General features: G+C 59.9%; 5 protein-coding genes across 5 annotated transcripts; 4 read left to right on the top strand and 1 right to left on the bottom strand.

Annotated features, from left to right (window-relative positions):
• Positions 1–2,308: 2,308 nt before the first annotated feature.
• On the top strand, positions 2,309–7,084 carry P884DRAFT_296172 (uncharacterized protein; the record flags this gene model as incomplete). Its single annotated transcript, XM_069444394.1, has 4 exons — positions 2,309–2,544; positions 2,659–2,761; positions 2,821–5,550; positions 5,747–7,084. The coding sequence occupies 4 exons, from the start codon at positions 2,309–2,311 to the stop codon at positions 7,082–7,084; spliced, it is 4,407 nt and encodes a 1,468-aa protein (XP_069302100.1).
• Positions 7,085–7,206: 122 nt separating this feature from the next.
• On the top strand, positions 7,207–7,843 carry P884DRAFT_254075 (uncharacterized protein; the record flags this gene model as incomplete). The annotated part of the gene is made up of 1 exon (XM_069440864.1): positions 7,207–7,843. A coding segment is annotated over exon 1 (286 nt), but the record flags the coding sequence as incomplete, so codon positions are not given.
• An 801-nt stretch (positions 7,844–8,644) lies between these two features.
• P884DRAFT_188830 (uncharacterized protein) lies at positions 8,645–10,443 on the top strand (the record flags this gene model as incomplete). The annotated part of the gene is made up of 3 exons (XM_069437393.1): positions 8,645–9,091; positions 9,235–9,444; positions 9,574–10,443. The coding sequence occupies 3 exons, from the start codon at positions 8,645–8,647 to the stop codon at positions 10,441–10,443; spliced, it is 1,527 nt and encodes a 508-aa protein (XP_069302098.1).
• A 1,018-nt stretch (positions 10,444–11,461) lies between these two features.
• On the bottom strand, positions 11,462–15,246 carry P884DRAFT_266305 (NRDE-2, necessary for RNA interference-domain-containing protein; the record flags this gene model as incomplete). The annotated part of the gene is made up of 3 exons (XM_069442020.1): positions 11,462–12,041; positions 12,214–12,641; positions 12,697–15,246. 3 exons carry the CDS (start codon positions 15,244–15,246, stop codon positions 11,462–11,464), a joined length of 3,558 nt encoding a protein of 1,185 aa, XP_069302097.1.
• Positions 15,247–16,512: 1,266 nt separating this feature from the next.
• On the top strand, positions 16,513–19,975 carry P884DRAFT_12043 (chloride channel). Its single transcript, XM_069437141.1, has 7 exons — positions 16,513–16,521; positions 16,580–16,995; positions 17,107–17,492; positions 17,571–18,701; positions 18,794–19,126; positions 19,202–19,690; positions 19,774–19,975. Exons 2-7 carry the CDS (start codon positions 16,692–16,694, stop codon positions 19,834–19,836), a joined length of 2,706 nt encoding a protein of 901 aa, XP_069302096.1. The 5' UTR covers positions 16,513–16,521; positions 16,580–16,691; the 3' UTR covers positions 19,837–19,975.
• Positions 19,976–20,140: the final 165 nt, after the last annotated feature.

The following is a 20,140-nucleotide window of genomic DNA, read 5'->3' as shown; positions in this document are numbered from 1 at the left end:
GGGGGGGGGAATTGCTGTTCTGGTGGCCCACTGGGTGTTCGCTGGCAAGCCTTGCCGGATCTTCCAGGTTGCCATCTCGGTCCCCCATGTAGAGTACACTGCGCCCGCGTACTGTACATACATCCATACTTGTATGTGCAAGTAATCTGTCGTCAATTTGTATAGTAATCCGTACACTACTACATACTCTGAGTCGGTGAGGCCTGAACGAGGAAAATAAGGCATGCATGTCCATAAGACGACATTTCGTACACTTAGTATCCGCAGTACAGGCTCTGGCAGAGCATGCGCACGAGAAATGTGAAGTGAACAAGGCGGCGCTCTGCGAATGTAGGTTCCTTATGTACAGTACAGTACATATCTTACATACTGCGGGTACTTAAGGTACGCAGCGTGCGGTCCGCAGTGGACAGATTTTCCTGTAATTGCGACGTCTTCTGCCTACCTGGATGCAGAGCCCAAGCAGCCGGCTGTTGCAGTGCCACGGCTGGAGTCGGACCCCTGCCGCCCATCCACACCTTGCACCGAGTCATCCTGGCTTGTCTCAAAAGACGGCTTGCCCCTCAGACGACGGCCTTCTGTTGCGTGGTTTGTTTGGGCAATGATGATACCAAGTAGCCACGCAAACTAAAAAGAAGACAACAGGAAAAAAAAAAAAACCTCGCTCGCGGATTGTAGCTATCGTCGCTGGGCTACCTAATAAGGATCTGTATGTACTGTACACATACCGGGGGGTTTACACAGGGAATGATTTCCGGCATACCCGACTACTGAGCACTTGAATATGGTATGTACAAAGTACAGTAGATACAGAGGTACGGATTTACAGTACGTATCTACCGTAGAGGACACTACTACTACGAAGCGAGGATGGGTAGGTTACCTGAGGTATCAGGAATCAGGCTGACATACGTAATGCGCGCCCTGGGGGTGACGTCCTGGGTGCAGAGCCTCCAAGTCCTTCGTGCACTGCACACTGCACGCACATGGGCAAAGATTCATCATGTTCTTCTGGGCTCTGAGCCCCTCGTAGTTCACCTGGTGTTGACTGTCTGAAATGGAACACCCTGATGTTTTCCCCTTCCAACGAATCTTGTGTGGTACTCGACTTTCAGGTCACGCACTCAGCTGCCCAGTCGTTGCCCTGCTAGTTTTCCAGTGGTGTGCCCTGCTGCAATAGAACCGCAGTACCTTGCAATGCACCGTATTAGGTAAGGAAGGCAAGGGTCAGGCATGTACAGTACATACATGTTTCGTACAGTACGTTACTGGCACGATACGACTGGAAGCCAGGAAGGTACCTTCAGCTCCCAGCTCCCGTCTCGGACAAGGTTTTGGTCTCGGTTTCCACTTTTGGTCTTGGCTTTTTGGCTGTGGACCCACTTAACCGCCCAGCAGGACACAGGCTTGGCGATTGCAGCCCACATCCTCGCGCCAGGTCCCGTCAAGTCGTTCCCCTTCCCCATTCCACTCGGTCGTTTCCCTCCCGCTTCCCGCCGCCCAGGCACCCGCAACCCACAACGAAGCACGCCTTCGTCCTCTTTTTGCGGCAGCAATCCGCCTCGTGCTGTGCTCAGGTGGTACGTTTGCAACAATATACCTTTCGAATTCGCCCTTGCTCCCGCTCCGCATTGTTTTTTTTCTTTTCTGCTTCTTGCACTTCTCTGCCGCCGTCGTTCAACGCGGTCTGAGCTCGAGATCTCCCCCCGTCATATCTCTCCCCCCCCACCGGACATCACAACACTCTCCAACGTCCGCACACCGCCATCCTTTTGGAGCAGGCCTCGCCAGCAAACAGAGACGAATGCACCAGGCCGCCGAACTCACGACCATAACTTAATCTCCTGGCACAATTCGACGCCGGCGATACGCTCCGTCACCACCGCTCCGGCCGTGCCTCGCCTCGCTCGAGATTGCAACCGCCCACTGCCTGTCCCCGGCCGCTCGGTTATCAGTCTCTCAAAGTTGGGCGTCTCCGTGTAAAACAGATGCGGGCACTGCGGAGACGGACCAGCAACTCGTCTTTTGCGATCCTCGATCTTTGAACGGATCTCAACACTGACTGCAAAGGCCCGATCTGTACCTTGGCTTGCGAGCGGTGACGGGGAGGACTAGTTGGTCCCGCGGTTTGCCCCGAGGCACCGCGGCCGTGTTGTCGCTCGCCCCGCGGCCAGCTTTCGCGCGGTCCAGCACTGCAGTCCGTCTTACATGGGCACTTGCCGTCCAGGCTTCATAATCTAACTTTCTACAATCCTCAAGGCCCCTCGACCCTCTTCGTGGATCTCCTGATATCTCTCGTCCAGCGGCCATGGCCGCCAACATACCCCAGATGGTCGCGAACGGCCAGATGTTGATGCTGCAACAGCAGCAGCAGCAGCAACAACAACAACAACAGCAGCAGCAGCAGCAGCAGCAGTCCTCGCGGGACAAGCAACTTCAAAATCTAGTCTCCACCCACCTGATGCAGAGTATGAGCTTGGCGCCCATCAACTCGTGGCAGTCTGGCGTCAGTATCGGAGATCGTTTTGCAAAGACCATCAATCTGTATGAAGTGTTTTCACATTTGCCAAGTTGATTCTCAAGCTTGCCGCCGTCGAGTTTCCTGCCTCGGCTTGCGGTATCTGGCACGATATCTTCGAGATGCTAACGGTTCCGCAGAGTATCAAATACGCTCTTGGCTTACCCAAGTCCCGATTGGCAAAAGTTCGCCTTGACCGCAATTGAACACGAGAAGAAGCTATTCTTGCAGTCACCGGATCGGGTAGGCAATCAATCAGTTCAGCCTTAGACGAGAGAGTGGTTTGTCTAACTCGGATCTAGCAATCCTATGATCACGCCATGGCGCAGAAGACCGCAGAGATGGTCAAACGGCGACAAGAAAACGCCACGGAGCTTCAGAACCATGTCAACAACGATGCGGCAAGGCAAGCCCAACTGCAGGCAGCCCAGCAGCGACAGCAGCAGATGATGCTGAATCAGATGGCCGTGAGGGGTCTGGGTCAACCGCCCCAGCACGGATTCCAGCCGATGCAAAACCCCATGCAGGTTCCTGTCATGCCCCAGCAGCCCCAGCAGTTGGGCATGGGGGTGCCCACACCGGGCATGCTCCAGAACCGACCGGATCAGCGCCAGTTTCCCATGCAGATGGGACAAGCGCGCCAGCCAGGAGTACCTCAGGTCGATCCGCTCGGGCAGCTATCTCAGCAGGACAGGGCCAGAGTTAATGCGGTGGCGATGAGGCTCATGGGTAACACAGACGAGCATACGAAAAATAACATCCGACAACAGATGCAGCAGAGGATGACACCCGCCCAACTACAGGAGTACGCCGCCCAAGGCAAGGATCCCGTCTTCATTTATTTCCAGAACCAGGCCCTCATCCACCTTCGGACTCAGGCACAGAGGAACTTGATGCAGCAGCGAGCAGGCATGCCAGCCAACGTGATGCGGCAAGCGCCGAACCAGGGTCCTATGAACCCTGCTCTCATGGGGAATCTGGCTCGGCAAGCGGTCATGCCCGATGGCCAGGCCTTCCCCCCAAACATGGAGGATATCCGTAATGAGCAGCAGATGGGCCTCCTCGCGCAGCAAGCCGGACAGACGGTAGTCCCGGCGAGCACCGCTCCCGGGCGGAATGCGACACCGGCAGCGATGACCGGCATGCCGCCGCAGGCTAGGCCGGGCAACCAACAGGGCCCGAACCACACGCCGCGGCCTACGCAGGCCCAGCCCTTCGGGATGCCTGATGCTACGGCTGCTCAAGTCCAGGCCCAGCAGGGTGTTCGGGCGGTTCCCGGCCGAACCATGCCGGGCCAACCAGGAGCCATGGCAGCCCCGACGGCCCCTCCGCAGGCTTCTCAGAGCCCGGCAATGAACACCCTCAACGCCCCGATGCGACAGCCACCAATACCCATGGGTCAAGGCAGCGGCCACCCTGTGAGCCAGGGTAACCCGCCAATGGCAGCTACCCTAAACCCGCAATTTAACCACCAGAACAACACGAGACCACCGTCGCTGCAGGGGAACATGACCAACACTGCCATGGCGGGGATGGTCCCGAACCTCGGTCCCGACGGCGCCATGAGGAACTTTTATGCCCAGCTGCAACAGGATCGATCTGGAACTAGCGCCTTCCAAGGGCCTAAGCCAGGCTTGATGCCCGGGATCCCAGGGCCATCTCCGGCCGGTCCGATGGGTGGCCCAAATCAAGCCGGTGTCGTCGATGCCAGCCAGAAGACCAATGGCCACATGCAGCCGACGACGCAGCCCGGGCTTGGGCAGCAGCCCAAGCCCGTGCCTAGCGAGGCTGACCAGCGATTCAATGCATTCGCCCAGTCCCCGCAAGGGCGGGCGGCCATGAGCAACATGGATGTGCCTCCCCAAATTCTAGCGCAGCTCCGAGGGATAATCCCCCCCGAAACGCGGAAATGGGCCCAGCTCCGGCAGTTCCTCCAGGCCAATCCGGGCGTCGTTCCTGCTCCACTGATCAACCGTCTCGGCTACTGGCAGACGATGCAGTTTAAGCAAGCGTGGGAAAAACGGCAGCAAGCCGTAGCCGTGGTGGCTCCTCAGGGTCCGAACGGGCCTCTTCCTCAGCAACCGGGCTTCCAACCGACGCCGCTCCCCCCGGGAATGTCATATCCGCCCAACATCTCGCAGGTATCTCGTCAAGAGATTGAAGGTGTCCGGAGGAACCCGCAGTTCGCCAATATGTCGGATGAGGTTTTGATCGAGGTCGTGAGGAAGTACAAGCGTGACCTTTGGGCAAAGAGGGCCTGGGAACAGCATAGGCAATCCCAACAAGCAAGGATTAATATCAACCTTGCCGGAGGGGTCCAAAAACCGGGTGCGCTGATGGCTCAAGCTCCGGCCGGCCAGCAGGGCGCCGTTTCCGCGGCGCCGCAACCGACCCCATCAATGGGAGTCCAGCAACAGACCACTCAGCCTCCTCAACCGAAGCCTGCGGCTGCCCCGGTGTCAGAGGCTCCTGCCGCCCCTGCTAAGGGCGCACGGCAACAACCCCTTAACCCGTCGCCTGCCTCGGTGGCCAAGAGCCTGAAGCGGCCGAACCCGGAGGATCCCAATGATGTGGCCGGTCAACCAGGTGGTGCCGCGCAGAGACCTGCTCCCCAATCGGAAACCCGACCTCCTTCGGCCGCTTCAAAGCCAACCGTGGAGCAGCTCATGAAGCTTTCTCCGGAACAACTCGCTAAGATACCCCAAGAGCAGTTGGCAAGACTGCCGCCAGATCAACAAAAAGCAATTGCGATGCGGATTCGGCAGGCCATGCCGCCCGTGCCACCCGAACTCTACGCCCGACTCAAAAACCTGGCTACTGAGGGGCATCGGCTTGCTCTCGATGAAGTAAGGCAGCAAGAAGCGCAGCCGCAGCAGGGTGCCAGGATAACAATGTCGTCACCAATGTTCGGCGAGACTCGCCTCAAACTTACCCAGATTGCTGAAAAGATCAAGTGGTTCCGTGGCCCCGTTATCGGCAGGTGGTATTCGTACACCAAGGACGACTCGAGGGCAAGAATGTTCTTCAAGATCGTATGTTTTCCAGTCCATCTCTCCCACCACTCCCCCTCGCCTCCGGTTCTCTACATACATACACGCACCATCACAGCACAAAACAAACAGCTTAGCACTTCCAGCACCCCCCCCCCCCTTTTCCCCCCAAAAAATAGAGAAGAAACAACCCTTTTTGTAGCTTGGCAAGCCGAGAGTGCTCTAACGCTTTGTCCAGAGATTCAAGGTATCCCGGCAGTTTGTCGACGGCGATCAGATGTCGCAGCTGCCCGAGTCCTTGACGATAACCAAGGACGAGCTAGATCAATACATGAACATGTTAGAGAGTATGGTGCAAGACATAGAGATGCTCAAGAGATCGGCAGGCCAATCCGGGGCTGGTGCTGGAGTCCAAGTCCCACCTCAACCTTCTCCCTTGAGCGCTGCGAACCTGGAGAAACAGACCCAGGCCCTCAAGCAAGCACAGAACCGAACGGCAACCAAGGCAGCTCAACCGCCGGCGGCACCGACGACGTCGCAGCCACCGTTCCAGTTTGGTATGCAAAAGTCGTCGCCCGCCGGAAATCCGGAATACCTGAGCGAGCAGCGAATTACGCAAGCGAATCTGGTCATCCCACCGGCTCGCAAGAAAGCCAAGACCGGGGCGGGCCAGGCCTCGCCGCCCATGGGCCAGCAGCAGACACCCAACGCGTCGTCACCGCAGGTCGGCACGCCGTCGCCGGCGGCTGCCAGGAAGCCAGAGCCGCCTAAGTTGAGGTGCCCGGAGCCTGGCTGCGAGATGAATTCAATCGGGTTCCTGACGGAGGAAGCGCTTAACACACACCGTCAGGAGGAGCATGTTAAGCCGTTTGAGAACCCTCACGGCTTCCTCCAGGAGCAGATGGCTGCCGCACTTGGTTTGGATGCCCAGGGCAATCCGAAGGCGTCGCCAAAGCCTGGCGCTCAGAGCGTCTCGACTCCGGCGGCGACGCCCATGAGCATCAGCCGTTCCAAGCAGGGCCAGAAGCCGGCAGCGACCCCGATGTCCCGGGCCGGGTCGATGCAGCGGCAAGGCAGCGCAGCAGGCGCCAAGCCCGGCGAGAACGCTGGCACTCCGGTCCGGAACTTGGCCGCGAAACAAGGGGCCGGAACCCCACATATCCCTACTGCCGAGGATCCGTGGATGAGCTCGACGGTCGACCCGCAGGACCTGTTTTCCGGCCTCAGCAGCTCACTCGAGGCGGTCACGGGGACCTTGGTGCCGGACTTTGGCACGTACCGGTCGCTTACGCCTAACGATACTCCCGAGTCGAGCAAGGACAGCGGAACGTCGGAAGCGACCAGCGACATTGCTGAGACGGCGGCGCTGGACATCGACCTGCAGGTGCAGCCGCTCGACAGCGACTTGCTTTATGACATGACCAACATCAACATGGAGAACTTTGGGTCGCCCAGTATGGACATGGATATGGACTTGTTCACGAACGAGTCGATGATGTTCCCACTGGACGATCTGCAGAACGACTTCTCCAAGCCTTTCCGGGTAGATCGGGAGCTTTACTCGACGGAGGTGTGAACTGGTGCCGAAGGGAATAGTAGGTCTCCGTGCCCAGGAGCTGAGGAAGCTGAGGGCGGCGGGAGTTTAGGGTTTGGGTTGGGTTTGGGGTGGGGGGGGGGGGCAGGGGTCAGGGGGTTGGAGTGAGGAAGCATCGAGAATAAGAAAAGGGGAGTTATTCAGTGGGAAAAAGCAGGGTTTGGCGTCGACATTGGTTTCGTGTGTGTGCTTTCTAGGGAGAGAGGGGGCGGTGCCACCATGGGCCATTTTGGGCTGGATATCGTATTTGGTCTGTGTGTGTGTCGATGCTCTTTTTTGTCTCGTTTCTCATTATCGTCGTGGCTCATTTCTCTGGGTTGGGTGCGGCCAATCCGTGGACTCTGGGGGGAGTTAATGGTTCGGCTGGGGCATGTCTTTTCATCTGGGAACAGCCGTACGGGATGGCGGTGTACAAGGTTACCCGGCCATGTACGTCCGTACGCACATTCTCAACCGGGGAATGACCGGGGCTTTTTGGGTCGGGGCCGTGCATTGTTGTTTCTGAAGTAGTGCACTCGTTTCGGAGGCGAGTGCTGCCAGTGGGCTATGCCAACAGCCAGGGACATGACGTTTACCATTTGAGTTGCTCTCTGTGTTTCTCTTCTCGTGTTGTGGAGCTGTAGTCCCCCGGCGGCATACTAGTTGGAGGTAGCGCGTTTCGTTCATATTATTCTACATGGATAATCTTGGGAGGTATATTACAATATACAAACGGTCTTGGAGGATGATAAGAGTTCGCCCACGCCCCATCCCACCCTCTCCTTCCCTTGGCTCCGTGTCCATCTCGCGGTTTCGAGTGTGCTGCAATATCTCTAGTAATCAAAATGCAGCAAATGTGCTGCGTAGTTCCATCATTCTTGCCGGCCCCACTACACAAGCCCCCCGGGGGGGGGGGGGGGGGAGGAGTTGAATGAAGCGCGGCGCGTGAATCCCTGCTGTCGGAGTCGCTGGCCGAGATCCCGAGTGAGTCTAACCCTGAGTCTCTCTCGGACCTCAACCGTGCAACCTGAGGGTTAACCGTTGAGAAACGCGTTTGGACGCGTATTTACAAATTGCCAGATTTGGACAAGTGGAAGGCGGACCCCCTGCAATCTTGCAGTTCATCGAAGAGGGCCGAGCGTCGCCGCGCGTGCCTGGGGTTCCGATGTGGATGCCGGCCGACGCGTTAACCTTGCTTAACACCAAAAGCGCGGGACTCGGGAGGGGCGACGTGGTTGGAGAGTCATTTCGCCATCCTCGTGTTATTGTAAGAAGGGTCTCTCGTGTTCTCTCTCTCTCCGGACTGAGCACAAAAGTTACAGTGCATTCTTCGGGGTTCGGACACTTGGAGTTTCCCTACGCAGAGACTCCCCAAATTCTCTGCAGCACCTTCCTTTCCTTTGGCTGCCCGCTGCATTTCTCTCTCCCGCCCCCCGCCTAAAGTCGTTTTTTGCTTGTTTCAATTGCAATTGACTTGTTTGTTTGCCGGAGGAAGAACGCGGAGTCACCCCCCCCCCTCTCTCCAACCCCGTCCGTCACACGTTCCGGAAACCGCCAGCAAGGATGGATGCATCATCGCCCGTCAAACGCCGCGTCCTCGGTGCGCTCGACCCCAACGCGTGCTCGCCCAACAAGGCGAGGAGACACGAGGGTGGTAAGCAGCAGCTCTTCACGCCGGCGCGGCAGCTGAGCCCGGTCAAGGTCAAGTCGGTTGCGCCCCGGCAGGAGCTGACCGTGGGCGGTGTCTCGCCGACCACCCGCGTTTCGTCTGCATCGCCGTCGTCGTCACCGTCACCGTCCCCGTCACCGTCCTCGTCCCAATCATTGGTGCCGGACACGCCGGAGAGGGAGACGGGCGTCGGGTCGAGGAAACGCCGCTCTCCTATTAATCCGTCCGCCAATAACCCTCCTACGTCCGGGATGGCAGCAGCGGCAGAGGCAGAGGCGGCCGAGGGAGGCGAGCCGGCCGCGAAGCGGGCTTGCCTCGACGGCATGAGGGAAGATGGTCAAGTACGTCGGTCAGAGGTATGCAAGCATGCATGCATGCATGCAAAACATTGCGTTGCCGCGCTGTGCAGCGACAGCAACAGCAGCAACAACAACAATGTTCGTCGCGGTTTCGGAACTAATGCTCTTTTCTCTTCCCTGCCTAGTCGCCGCCCTCCTCGACCTCAACGACCCGGACCACCGGCACAACCCGTCATCGTTCCGCCTCCCCGGACACGCCATCCGTGTTTGACAACTCGGCAGTCGACAACTCCCAGCTTACTATCCTCACCGAGCCCGATGCCACGGGGCCCAACCCCGCTCCGGTCCCTGCCCCGCGGGCGCGACCCAGGTTGACGCGAGAGCAGGCCAGAGAGGTATGCCGCAAAAGACTCCATCCCCGCATTCGCGCTTTGCTCTCGTCACCTCGCGTTTGGCTTCGTGTACAGACAAGACATGAACATTACCGGAGCTCGACGACGCTGACAGAGGAGTTGGGCAAACAGAAAGCAGAAATCCTCCGCCTCCGTCTCGGGCTAGCCAGTTACAAGGTGCGCACCGGCCAGACCGACGTGCCGCTGGAGAGGCTGGAAGCGAGGCTTGCCGGAGATGCGAGGCCCCGGGGGGGTTCGTCCACGTCTTCCTTCCACGGCCAGACCCAAGCCCAAGGTCACAGGACCCACCACGGTCCAACCACGTCCGTTGCCGCCTCTTTCCCCCCTCCGGGAGCCACCGCTGCAGCCGCGGCGGCACAGCGAGAACACAGGCGGCCTCTGCCCTGCGCGCCAGTTAGGAGAGCGAGCGTCGGGGCGGAGCGGGGGCACTATTCGCGGCCCGCACCGCCGTCGCGCAGTCAGCTTCTCGAGGAGGTGCGGTTGGCCCTCGCTCGCGAGACCGAGCAGAGGCAGAACCGTCAACACGACGACCGACATCAGAACCGCCACGACCGTTACGATCATCACCACCAGCTCCACCACGACTACCGCTACTCCCACATGGCCTCGCACCAGCACCAACATCACCACCACCACCACCACCACCACCAACGGCGCCAATCCGAAGCCCTGCTCGACACCCGACATGACCCAGAGCAGTACAGGTACGCCTCCAATCCCGCGGACAGGAGACCGCGCACCGCGACCGACGTGCCAGGCTCGTCTTTGGTGTCATCGTCATCATCATCATCGTCCTCGTCGGCGGGCGCGTGGCTGCCGTCTTCCTCTTCTCGAAGAAGGGCGGCCAGTTTTGCCGGGAACGGCGGGTATCTGATGAGGGAGGAGAACGCAGACGAGAATCGAAGGAAAGAAGAATACGAAGAGGACATGGATAGCACAGGGGGCGCCGCGAGTGGGCTGCTCAGCCTGGCTCGCAGCTAGAAGCTGCGGACTAGGGGCTGGGCGACGGCCTCCTCGCGCCGTCGTGCAGGCAGGACGGCGGTTTGCCTGAACTGGGAAGAAGAAGAGGAGGAGGAGGATTGATATATGGCGGACATCCGCTATGCGTGGCCGGGGGGGCTAGGATGTATTACCACGTCAGTGGGCCTGCCGAGTTCATGTGTATATATATATGTGTGCGTGTGTGTGTTGTGTTTGGCGGTAGATGCTTCATGTTTGCTTCATGTTTGTGCCCTTATCTGTTGGCGCTTGGGTGTTGGCAAGTGGGATAAAACCGCATCCTTAACCAATTGTCAATCTTTCTTCCACGTACGTAACTGACGAAGAATCTCTTGTCGCTGACCGAGGTCGCATGTTACGCCGTGCTCTGCGCCTCCCTCTGAGGTCGATGAGAATCAACAATCGGTCAACCACAAGAGGAATTACCAGCAACCAGCTGCTCTCCTACCCTGGTGTATCATGTCTATCGACCGTGCTTAAGTAAGGGGCAGGGTCCCTTGTTCCTTGTGTAGATCTGTCGCGCATCACCTGCCGATCATCTATGTACTGTCCGGATGACGTGGTTCTCCTACACCTGTCAGGTCACTATAACTGACTGACTTCACGGGATCCATGCCAGCTTCTGGAAACCCAAGACGAAACACACTTCTCTGCTTGCGTGCCCTCTGTGCTGGTAATCGGCTGGAGGGCTGCACGGTGTGCTCCGTCCAGCCAGTGATCGATCGATTGATTCTGAAAATAAGTCAACCCCCGTCCCGAGACGACCTCGAGAGGAGAAGGCGTGAGTGATGTTGGGAAGTGGCCGTCTGTGGCTGGCTCAATGAGCCAAGGAGGGCAGCTCCGCGAGCCTTCGACGTTTTGTTGACATTGACCAAGCTCGTAAGTTTTGAGACGATACAAGCGACGAACGACGGACCCTTCAGCAACCGGCCGCACGAATAGCTCGAACGATATCATTAGATCAGTGGATAAGAGTTGAGCGGCTCTCCTAGGTAATAAGTTAAGACATGTTCTCTATTTCTCCCCCCCTCCGGCCCTGCAGAAAGTCGTCCAGATCCACATGCACCCTCAGCCCCTTCTCCGCCATGGTCTCGACCACGGCCCTCAGCTCCGCCGCGCTCAGCATCCCCGCCATGCCCTCCCCAAAGGCCTCCATGTAGACCTCCTTGGCGCCCGGGCACGCGCCGATGGCGCGGTAGAACACCTCCCTCGCGCGGGCCCGCCCCAGCTCCGCCCTCCGCGAGCAGCAGAACCGGAGGTAGCGGACCCACAGCTCGGCGCTGCCCCGGCACGCGCCGTCGCCGTCGTCCAGGGCCGCCTCGAACGCCGCCCGGACCGAGTGCGCCGTCCCCGCGCCCGCCCGCGCCTCGTGGTGGATCGCGAACCGCCGCGTCCCCAGCCGGTCGTGCGGCGGCCCCAGCGGCCCCGCCAGCGCCCGCGTCCGCAGCACCGCGCGCACCGGGTCGTCGATGCGCAGTGGCGGCTGGCTCCAGGCGAAGAGCGAGAGGAAGAGGGTGTTGTGGGGGAAGAGGTGGACGAACGTCTGGAGCTGGTCGCGCACGTAGGTTGGGCGGTAGGGACTGTGGTAAAGGGGAGGGGGGAAAGGGGTTAGCACTCTGTTTAAAGGAGTTGGGAGTCGGGCGGGCGGGCGGGGCGGGGTACTGAGAGAGAGAGAGAGAGAGAGAGAGAGAGAGAGTGTGTGTGTGTGTGTGTGTGTGCGCATGTGTGCGCGTGCGGATGACGGCGGCTTACCCGTGTGTTGCGTGGTGGTAAAGTAGGCAGGCGGCGCTTTGGAGGAGGCGTTCGTGGTGCGGGGTGTCGTGGAGGTTGCGTGACTGGAGCTCGTGAGAGAAGGCATGGATGGTGGAGAGCGCGGCACTGATGTTGCCTTGGGTCTCGGATGTCGGCTCGCTTCCGCCCTCGGCAGAGAGGTACTCGAGCAGCATCAAGCTCTCGGCATACTGCGCTGCAGTTCCCAGTTGTCGGGACGAGAGCGAGTAGTCTCTGGTGCTGGCGATCTGGGACTTGGCCGTGAGCAGGAGAGCCGGAGACGGGATTGGGCCGCGGAACTCCTTGTCAACTGACGAACAGAGACGAGCGAGCGCCAGATCTTTCTGACCAGACTCGAGGTGAGTCCAGGCCCAAGTGTTCCATAGCAGCTGGCCGTCGGATGAGAGTGGCTGCCGCCGTTGTCAGCGTCCGTCCAGGCCACAGTTCCGAGGACAGCTAGCTTACCTGTACCAGCCCCGTCGCCGATGAGAAGACTTTGTGAGAGACCTCGGCGTTGCCGTTCGCCCACTCGACCAGAGCGTAGGCATTGTACAACTGGATATTGGAGCTATACTGCTTCAGCAAACCCTTGGCGACCTTCCTCGCTCGGGCTGAGTCGTTCAACCATTCCATCGCCAAATAGTACGTGGCGAGCGCCTCCATTCGGCAGTCTCTGACCAGATACCCGATGGTGCGGAGGACCCAAGAGAGGTCCACCTGCTTGTCTGCCGCGTCATATATTCTCGACCACTCCTCCAGGTATCGGAATTTGGAGCTCTTACAAAACAGAACCTGAGCTGATATGGCTAGGCTGCCGCCATGCTGTATAAACTCGGGGCCGTGCCGCGTAAGATCCCGTGTTGTCGTCCCAGCCTCCTCTTTTCCCAAGCCGAGATCGAGCCCCTGGCCCGTCGCGGCAACGAACGGGTCACGCAAGAGGGCGAGGAATGGCTCTCCGGATAGGCCTGCCGGTGGGAGCCCGCAAAAGACCAGAAACGCGTCGGCCAGTAGAGGTTTGACTTGCGGGACAACGGGTGAGGGAAACCAGACCAGAAATTCCTTGATATCCGAAAACAGGACTACCCTGAACGGGTCATCCTCGGTCCCTTCGTCCAGCGTCCTGGCCGGCATGCGCGCCTTCTCGGCCCCTTGATTCTCCATCAGAGCCCAAGCTTTCAAGGGATCCATCGTCCCGCGCACTACGCTCGGCTTATCACTCTTCGGCTCGGGCGGATCAACCATGCCTTCTCCCGCCTCGACAAAGTGCCGCCACCCTCTGGCGCCGTCCTCGCCTATCCGAGCGACCTCGCCCTCCCAAAAGTCGGCAAACGAGGCCAGCGCGGCCTCGGCAGCGTACTCCGCAGGCGGCCGGCAGAAGGTCATCTCCAACAGCGCCTGCCACGCGGCCACGGCCAGCTCGGCGAACCCGGCGTCGTGCAGCAGCCGCGTCAGCCTCAAAAAGACATAGACAAGCTGCCGACAGAGCTCCTCGTCGCCCTCTCGGCCGCCGGCGGCAACCCGCTCCAGCTCCCGCCCCAGCGCCTTCAGCTTCCCCACGATCATCTCCCTGACCTGCTCCACCACGAATCCGGCAACCCTCCCAGTCTCGTAGTTCAACCGCGCCTTCCACAGACGGAACCCGGCATCCGGAGAGCCGACCTCCTCCCACTTCTTCTTCAACACCCCCTCCTCCCAGACCCTGGCCCCCTCCCGCATCATCCCCAGCAGGAGCGTCTCCCTGTCCTGCGGGGAGACGGCATGGGGCAGGGCTTCCTGGTAGAGCGACAGCTTCAGCTCGGCGAGGGAACGGGCCTCTTCGGCGGTTCGGCTCCCGAGAATGTCCGGGATCGCGGAAGAAGGGGAAGAAGAGGAAGAGAAAGAGGAAGAGGCAGAGGCGAAGAGGCTGTCCTGCAGAGCGACGAGTTCCAGCCAAGCGGGGATGTCGGAGGGGTGGGTCTTGACGCGGCGGGAGAGGTCGGCCGCGCGGGCTCTGGGGCCCGGGAGGTCGGGATCCGGTTCGGGGGACGGGGAACGCGACGGGGAGGAGTCCGAGCCCGAGTCCGAGTCCGAGTCGGAGGGAAGGTTGTCCTGGCGGGCTTTGCCGTAGGTGGAGCGGTAGTCTGGTGGTGATGGTGGGTGGGTGCCGTCCTCATCGTGGCCGTCGTGGTGGCGTTTCCGTTTGCGCGGTGGGGATAGTGGGATGAAGGCCTCAGATGGTGGTCGTGCCGAATGGGCCGGTTCCGGCTCGGGTTTGATGCGCCTGGGACGGAGGCGGGCGGCAGCCGCGACGAGGGCCTTGTCGCGGAAGGCGGAGCCGCTGCCGCTGCCTTCGCCCGGGAGCCGGATGCCGAACTGTTCCCGGACGCCGTCGCGGTGGATGATCAGGAAGCCGGGGGACCCGATGATTCGGCCGCCGCCGAAGCGGTGGTAGACCGGCACCTGCGAGCGGTCATTGCTCCCGTACTGCACGATGAGAGGGTCGCCCCGCTTGTCCATGACGAAGAGGTCGTTGCTGCTCAGGACGGGGGAGCCTGCGCGGTCGCACCTATCTCGACCGGGTGCATTCCTTGGGCTTCTGGATCGGGAGGTGTGGTGGCGCTCATGGCGACTGCGATGGCGCTCTCGTTCGCTGTCCTTTTCCCTCTTTCGCTCCCTCTCGCGATCCCATTCACGATCCCGCTCACGGTCACCCCCACGCTCATGGTCCCGTTTCCGGAGCCCGTGTCCCTCCCGGTGCCGGCTCCCTTGAGCCTCCCGACTCCGATCCCTCTCGCGATCCCGACCTCGCTCTCGGCTGGAACGCCGGTGCCCACGGTCCGCCTCTCGGCGGTCACGGTCACGGTCACGGCTGCGACTGTCCTTGTCGGCCCGGCCGTGGCGGTCTTCGTAGGATTGGGTTTCTTCCTCTGCCTGCCGCGCCGTGGGCGCGGGCTCGGGGGTGGGATTCGGCTTGAAGGATCCAAACTTCGGCACAGCCCGCCGCTTATCCTTGTCCTGCCTCTGCTCTTTGTCCATTGGTGCCGCTTCAATGACGAGGTTCTAGATTGCCATCCTCGTCGTCACAGCTCATCATCGATGATTATCCGTCCAGACACTTTTGCCCATCGATTGAGCTGCCGTTTTCCGAGTCATAGCAAGCCGGAGGAGGCCAGGTGAAAAAAATTGGCAATTATTCTATAGGCTTTGCAGTGACGAGCATGGGTGTTTCTGCGTTCTCTTCCAACATTCCAATGTCGGATGGGAGACTTCGGCAGCTTTCCCCGTCTCTGGTTGCTCGGATTTGATTCAGTGGCTGAGACCTTTGTTCGCGGCTGCAGAGCCTAAAATAGGCAACGGTCAGCGCGGCCAATGGGCGAATCAGCGCCGAGTTACGGCCTCCCTTTGCCGACACCCTTGTCCCCACATGACAGAACCTTGTGTCACCACATAACGTTACACACAAGTAACTAACCTAGTGCAGAGAAACGATCCGCTGTACGGAGCCGAGACCAGCCTTCTGCGCGCCGCTCGGATTTAGTCTGGTGATTGTTGGGTCGTTGATCGAAGTCACTGGAGACAGGCTGAAATTGTAACTAGTCGTTACCTTATTCGTCCTCCTCCCCAGAGACACCTAATGTTGGCTGTTAACACATCTTTTGCGACGCGGGAGAGGGCAGCATGGTGTGTGCATTCCGAGCCTTGTCTCTGTCTCGCACAAAATAACGACCTGAAAACCCCCGGGATTCACCAGCCGCACCTGCCGCTTAGTTACTTGTATATCCGAATTAGATACCTTAGGTTGCTGTGCTTCCTTCTAAGGCCGCTGGCGCAGATGACGCCACAGCAGTGAAACACCGAAAGCGTGCACGTGGGGGGCTGGCACCCGCCCCAAACAACGACGAAAGCAGCACCATCCTGGCACATGCCCTGGACCGATTCCCATTTCTCCGCTCCCGTCGGCGAACCCCAACATCGAGATCCCGGCTCGAGGCCGCTATCTCGCGGCAGGTTATCTGCCGTCAGTTTGTCGATCGGGTTCTGCATCCTTCTTCTCTTTGCGTTTCCCCCCTTGTGCCGTTTTCCAGCGCAGCAGTTGCATGTACGGATTACTGTACTTCGTATCGCCACCCATACACTCCCTTCGTACTCTGTACGGATTACTTGGAACTGCACCATCCTAAAACAACAACAGCTCCACCCCGCCCTTGCTCGGGCTTCTTGTCCTGTTGTTCCTCCTGCCTTCGCGCGATTGAAAGGATGCTCTGAGCACGCCTAGGGTCTTTTTCTTCCCCCGGAATCATTGTGTGGAAGGCAAGTCCAGATTGTCGGTTGATTCTCATCACCCACGGCCCTCGTCTGACCTCAACAGCTGGATTGGTGACGACATAGCTACTCCGTAACCACGAGCCCCGATTTTCATCTCGGCGACTCCCGCTCCCACGAACCCGTTCGTCCCTCATCTTGCTCCGCCAACCCCACGCATGACCGGCAGGCGACACGGGGCTCGCCTCCCCGAGATTGTTGCTGCCGGCAATGCCGCCGGCATCGACGACAACAACCCCGCCGCCTCCAGCGCCGAACCGCAGGGCTACCTCTCGCTGCCCAGCTCCCCGACCGCCATTCGCCGGCCCCGACCCAACATGAGCCGACAAGGCTCCAATACTGAGCCCCCAGACGAGCGCTCGCCGCTCCTGGGCGGGGGGAATCGGACATCGCGCATCCGCATACACAGCGCCCATGGCTCGCCCAGGGTGTCCGCCCTGTCGAGGAACCAGAGTTATGCCGGTATGTACACGCGCGCCGAGTTCCAAGACCCAATCGATCCCTTTGGAAGCGTACCGACCCAGCTAACCACCGCCCGCCTCTGGCTACCTCCCCGGGATTCCTTCCTTGCAGACAGCCCGAGAAGCATCCGCCACCACAGCCGCGGAAACTCGTGGGGCACTCGCCTGATGAACGCCTTCTCGGAACGCCAGGAGTCCTCCATGGCCGACTCCAAGGGCTCGCTCTACCCGGAGGACCGCGTGTGGTACGATCAGTTCACGTCGACCGACTGGGTTCACGACAGCATCGCCGACGCCTACCGGGTCAAGGCCCTGCGCAGTCGCAAGGATTTCTGGGGCCGCGTGTACGTCCTTTTCGACGGTGCCCAGGGCTGGCTGCTGAGCGCCCTCGTCGGCTTCATCGTCGCCGTCCTGGCGTACGTGGTCAACGTGAGCGAGGCCACCGTCTTCGATTTCAAGGACGGCTATTGCGCGAGGGGGTGGTTGATCAGCGAGAAGGTGAGCAGCCGCGGTAGTAGCTAAACGCCGGCTCCGACACGAACGTTGCACGCGACTCGCGGCTGACCCTCGGCTTAGAAATGCTGCCCTCACGGCCCTTGCACGGACTGGCGGGACTGGGGCGAGGTCCTCCAGGGATTTCCGTTTGGCGAGCGCTGGACCGAATATGTCGTCTACATCGTCGCCGTCATCACGCTGGCCAGCCTGTCGTGCCTCTTGACGCTCACCACCAAGACGGTGGTGCCCTCGGCATACCGACTGACGACGCTCGACGAGAACCTCGCCGCCGAGGCTCCCGCTCCTCAATCCGAAGACGGCGCGAACGGAGCCGGCGTCAGCCCCCGCCGGTTGCAAGAGAAGCGGGAACAGCCGCCCATGATATACTACTCGGCCGCCGGCAGCGGTGTTGCCGAGGTCCGCGTCATCCTCAGCGGCTTTGTCCTGCACGGCTTCCTGGGTCTCAAGACGCTCATCGTCAAGACCCTCGGCCTCATCCTCAGCGTCGCCTCCGGCCTGAGTCTCGGCAAGGAAGGGCCCTACGTCCACATCGCGTCCTGCGTCGGCAACATCGCCTGCCGCCTCTTCAGCAAGTACGACCGCAACGACGCCAAGCGCCGCGAGGTCCTCTCGGCCGCGGCCGCGGCGGGCGTCGCGGTAGCCTTCGGCGCCCCGCTCGGAGGCGTGCTCTTCGGCTTGGAGGAGGTAGCCTACTTCTTCCCGGCCAAGACGCTCTTCCGCACCTTCTTCTGCTGCATTACCGCCGCATTGACGCTCAAGTTCCTGAACCCCTACGGCACGCACAAGATCGTCATGTTCCAGGTGCGATACCTCGTCGATTGGGAGTACTTTGAGATCCTCAGCTTCATCATGGTGGGCGTCTTTGGCGGAGCTGCCGGGGCCTTGTTCATCAAGGCTTCCAAGCACTGGGCCAAGACCTTCCGCCGGATCCCCGTCATCAAGGCGCACCCGCTGCTCGAGGTCGCTCTGGTTGCCCTGGTCACCGGCGTGCTCGGGTACTGGAACACCCTGACCAAGCTGCCCGTTTCCAAACTCCTGTATAACCTGGCGGCGCCGTGCGATGACCGAGACAACAACCTAGAGGACTTGGGCCTGTGCCCGGAGGAGATTGGCGACATTCCCCCCATCTTGATGAATCTCTTCTCGGCCTTCCTGATCAAAGGCGTACTGACCATCATCACCTTTGGCATCGTAAGTTTTCTCTGGCTGCCACCCCCTGATGATATCCTAGTAAAAAAAAAAAAAAAAAAGAAAAAAAAAAACCTTGGCTTACAAATCACAAGAAACTACCCGCTGGCATCTACGTGCCGTCAATGGTCGTTGGCGGCCTCATGGGCCGCCTGGTCGGGCACGTCGTCCAGTGGGTGGTCATGGCCACGCCGGACTGGAGCATCTGGGGCACCTGCGCCAAGATGCCGAATGCCACTTGCATCCAGCCTGGCGTGTACGGCCTGATCGCCGCCGGCTCGACCATGTGCGGCGTAACCCGCCTGTCCGTCACGCTTGCCGTCATCTTGTTTGAGCTCACCGGCAGCCTCGACTACGTCTTGCCCTTCTCGCTGGCTATTCTGGTGGCCAAGTGGACGGCTGATGCCATCGAGCCTCTCAGCATCTACGTAAGTTCCTCGTCTCTCGTTTGTCCCCCATTCCTCTAAAACGGTGGCTAACCCTCTCTTCTCTCTCTTCTCCAGGACCTCCTCACGAACATGAACTCGTATCCTTTCCTCAACAACAAGCACAAGCCCATCTTCACCTCGGACCTCGCCGACATTGTCCCGCGCGTCCGCAAGGAGCGCATCATCGACATCACGAACTCGCCGGTGGTGCCGGCCCCGAGCCTGCGCGCCAAGCTCGAGCTCCTCCACAAGGCCGGCGAGCTGGACGGCGGCCTGCCCATCATCCGCGACGGCGTCCTGGTCGGCCTGATCCCGGCCCCGGACCTCGAGTACGCGCTCGACAACCTGCGCGACGAGGCCTCCAGCCTGTGCCTGATGGCGCCCGTGCCGCGCATCGACGACTCGGACGACGGATCGCCCGACCCCACCGACTTTACGCCCTACATCGACCCTGCTCCCGTGGCGTTGGACATTAGGTCCCCCATGGATCTGGTATACGAGTGTTTTGTCAAGCTGGGGTTGCGGTATATTTGCGTGCTGAGAGATGGGAAGTATGCGGGCATGGTAAGTGATGCTTTTTTTTTTGATCTTTTTCTCTCTCGTCGAATTTACAAGGAGGTGTCGAGAAATGCTAACGTAGAGAATAGACGCATAAGAAGACCTTTGTCAAGTATATGCGGGAGCTCGAAGAGAAGGAGGGGTATGAGTAAGTCGAACAGGGTTGGATGGGCGAATCATCCTACTGCGGAAGGGGATTCAATATGGATCGGTGCTTCAGGTATAGGAGAGGGGGGGGGAGGAATTGCAATTTTTAGGCTGGAGGACCGGGAAGGCATACGTCTTTCTAGTACTACTTTAGAGCTGCTGCGGCCTGTTGGCTTGACGTTCGTACTTGGCTTGTTCAGGATATGGCGGGCGAGGCGTTTGGGTCGCTGCTGCGTTTTCTTTTTTGTTCCCCCGAGGGATTAGGGGGACGGAGGCTCTCGTCTAATAGCAACTGCTTTCGATGTCGGG

The sequence above is a fragment of the Thermothelomyces heterothallicus genome (assembly GCF_042370625.1).
Source record: "Thermothelomyces heterothallicus CBS 202.75 unplaced genomic scaffold P884_scaffold_1, whole genome shotgun sequence".
NCBI lineage: Eukaryota > Fungi > Ascomycota > Sordariomycetes > Sordariales > Chaetomiaceae > Thermothelomyces > Thermothelomyces heterothallicus.
This window is presented reverse-complemented; position numbering and strand designations above follow the sequence as displayed.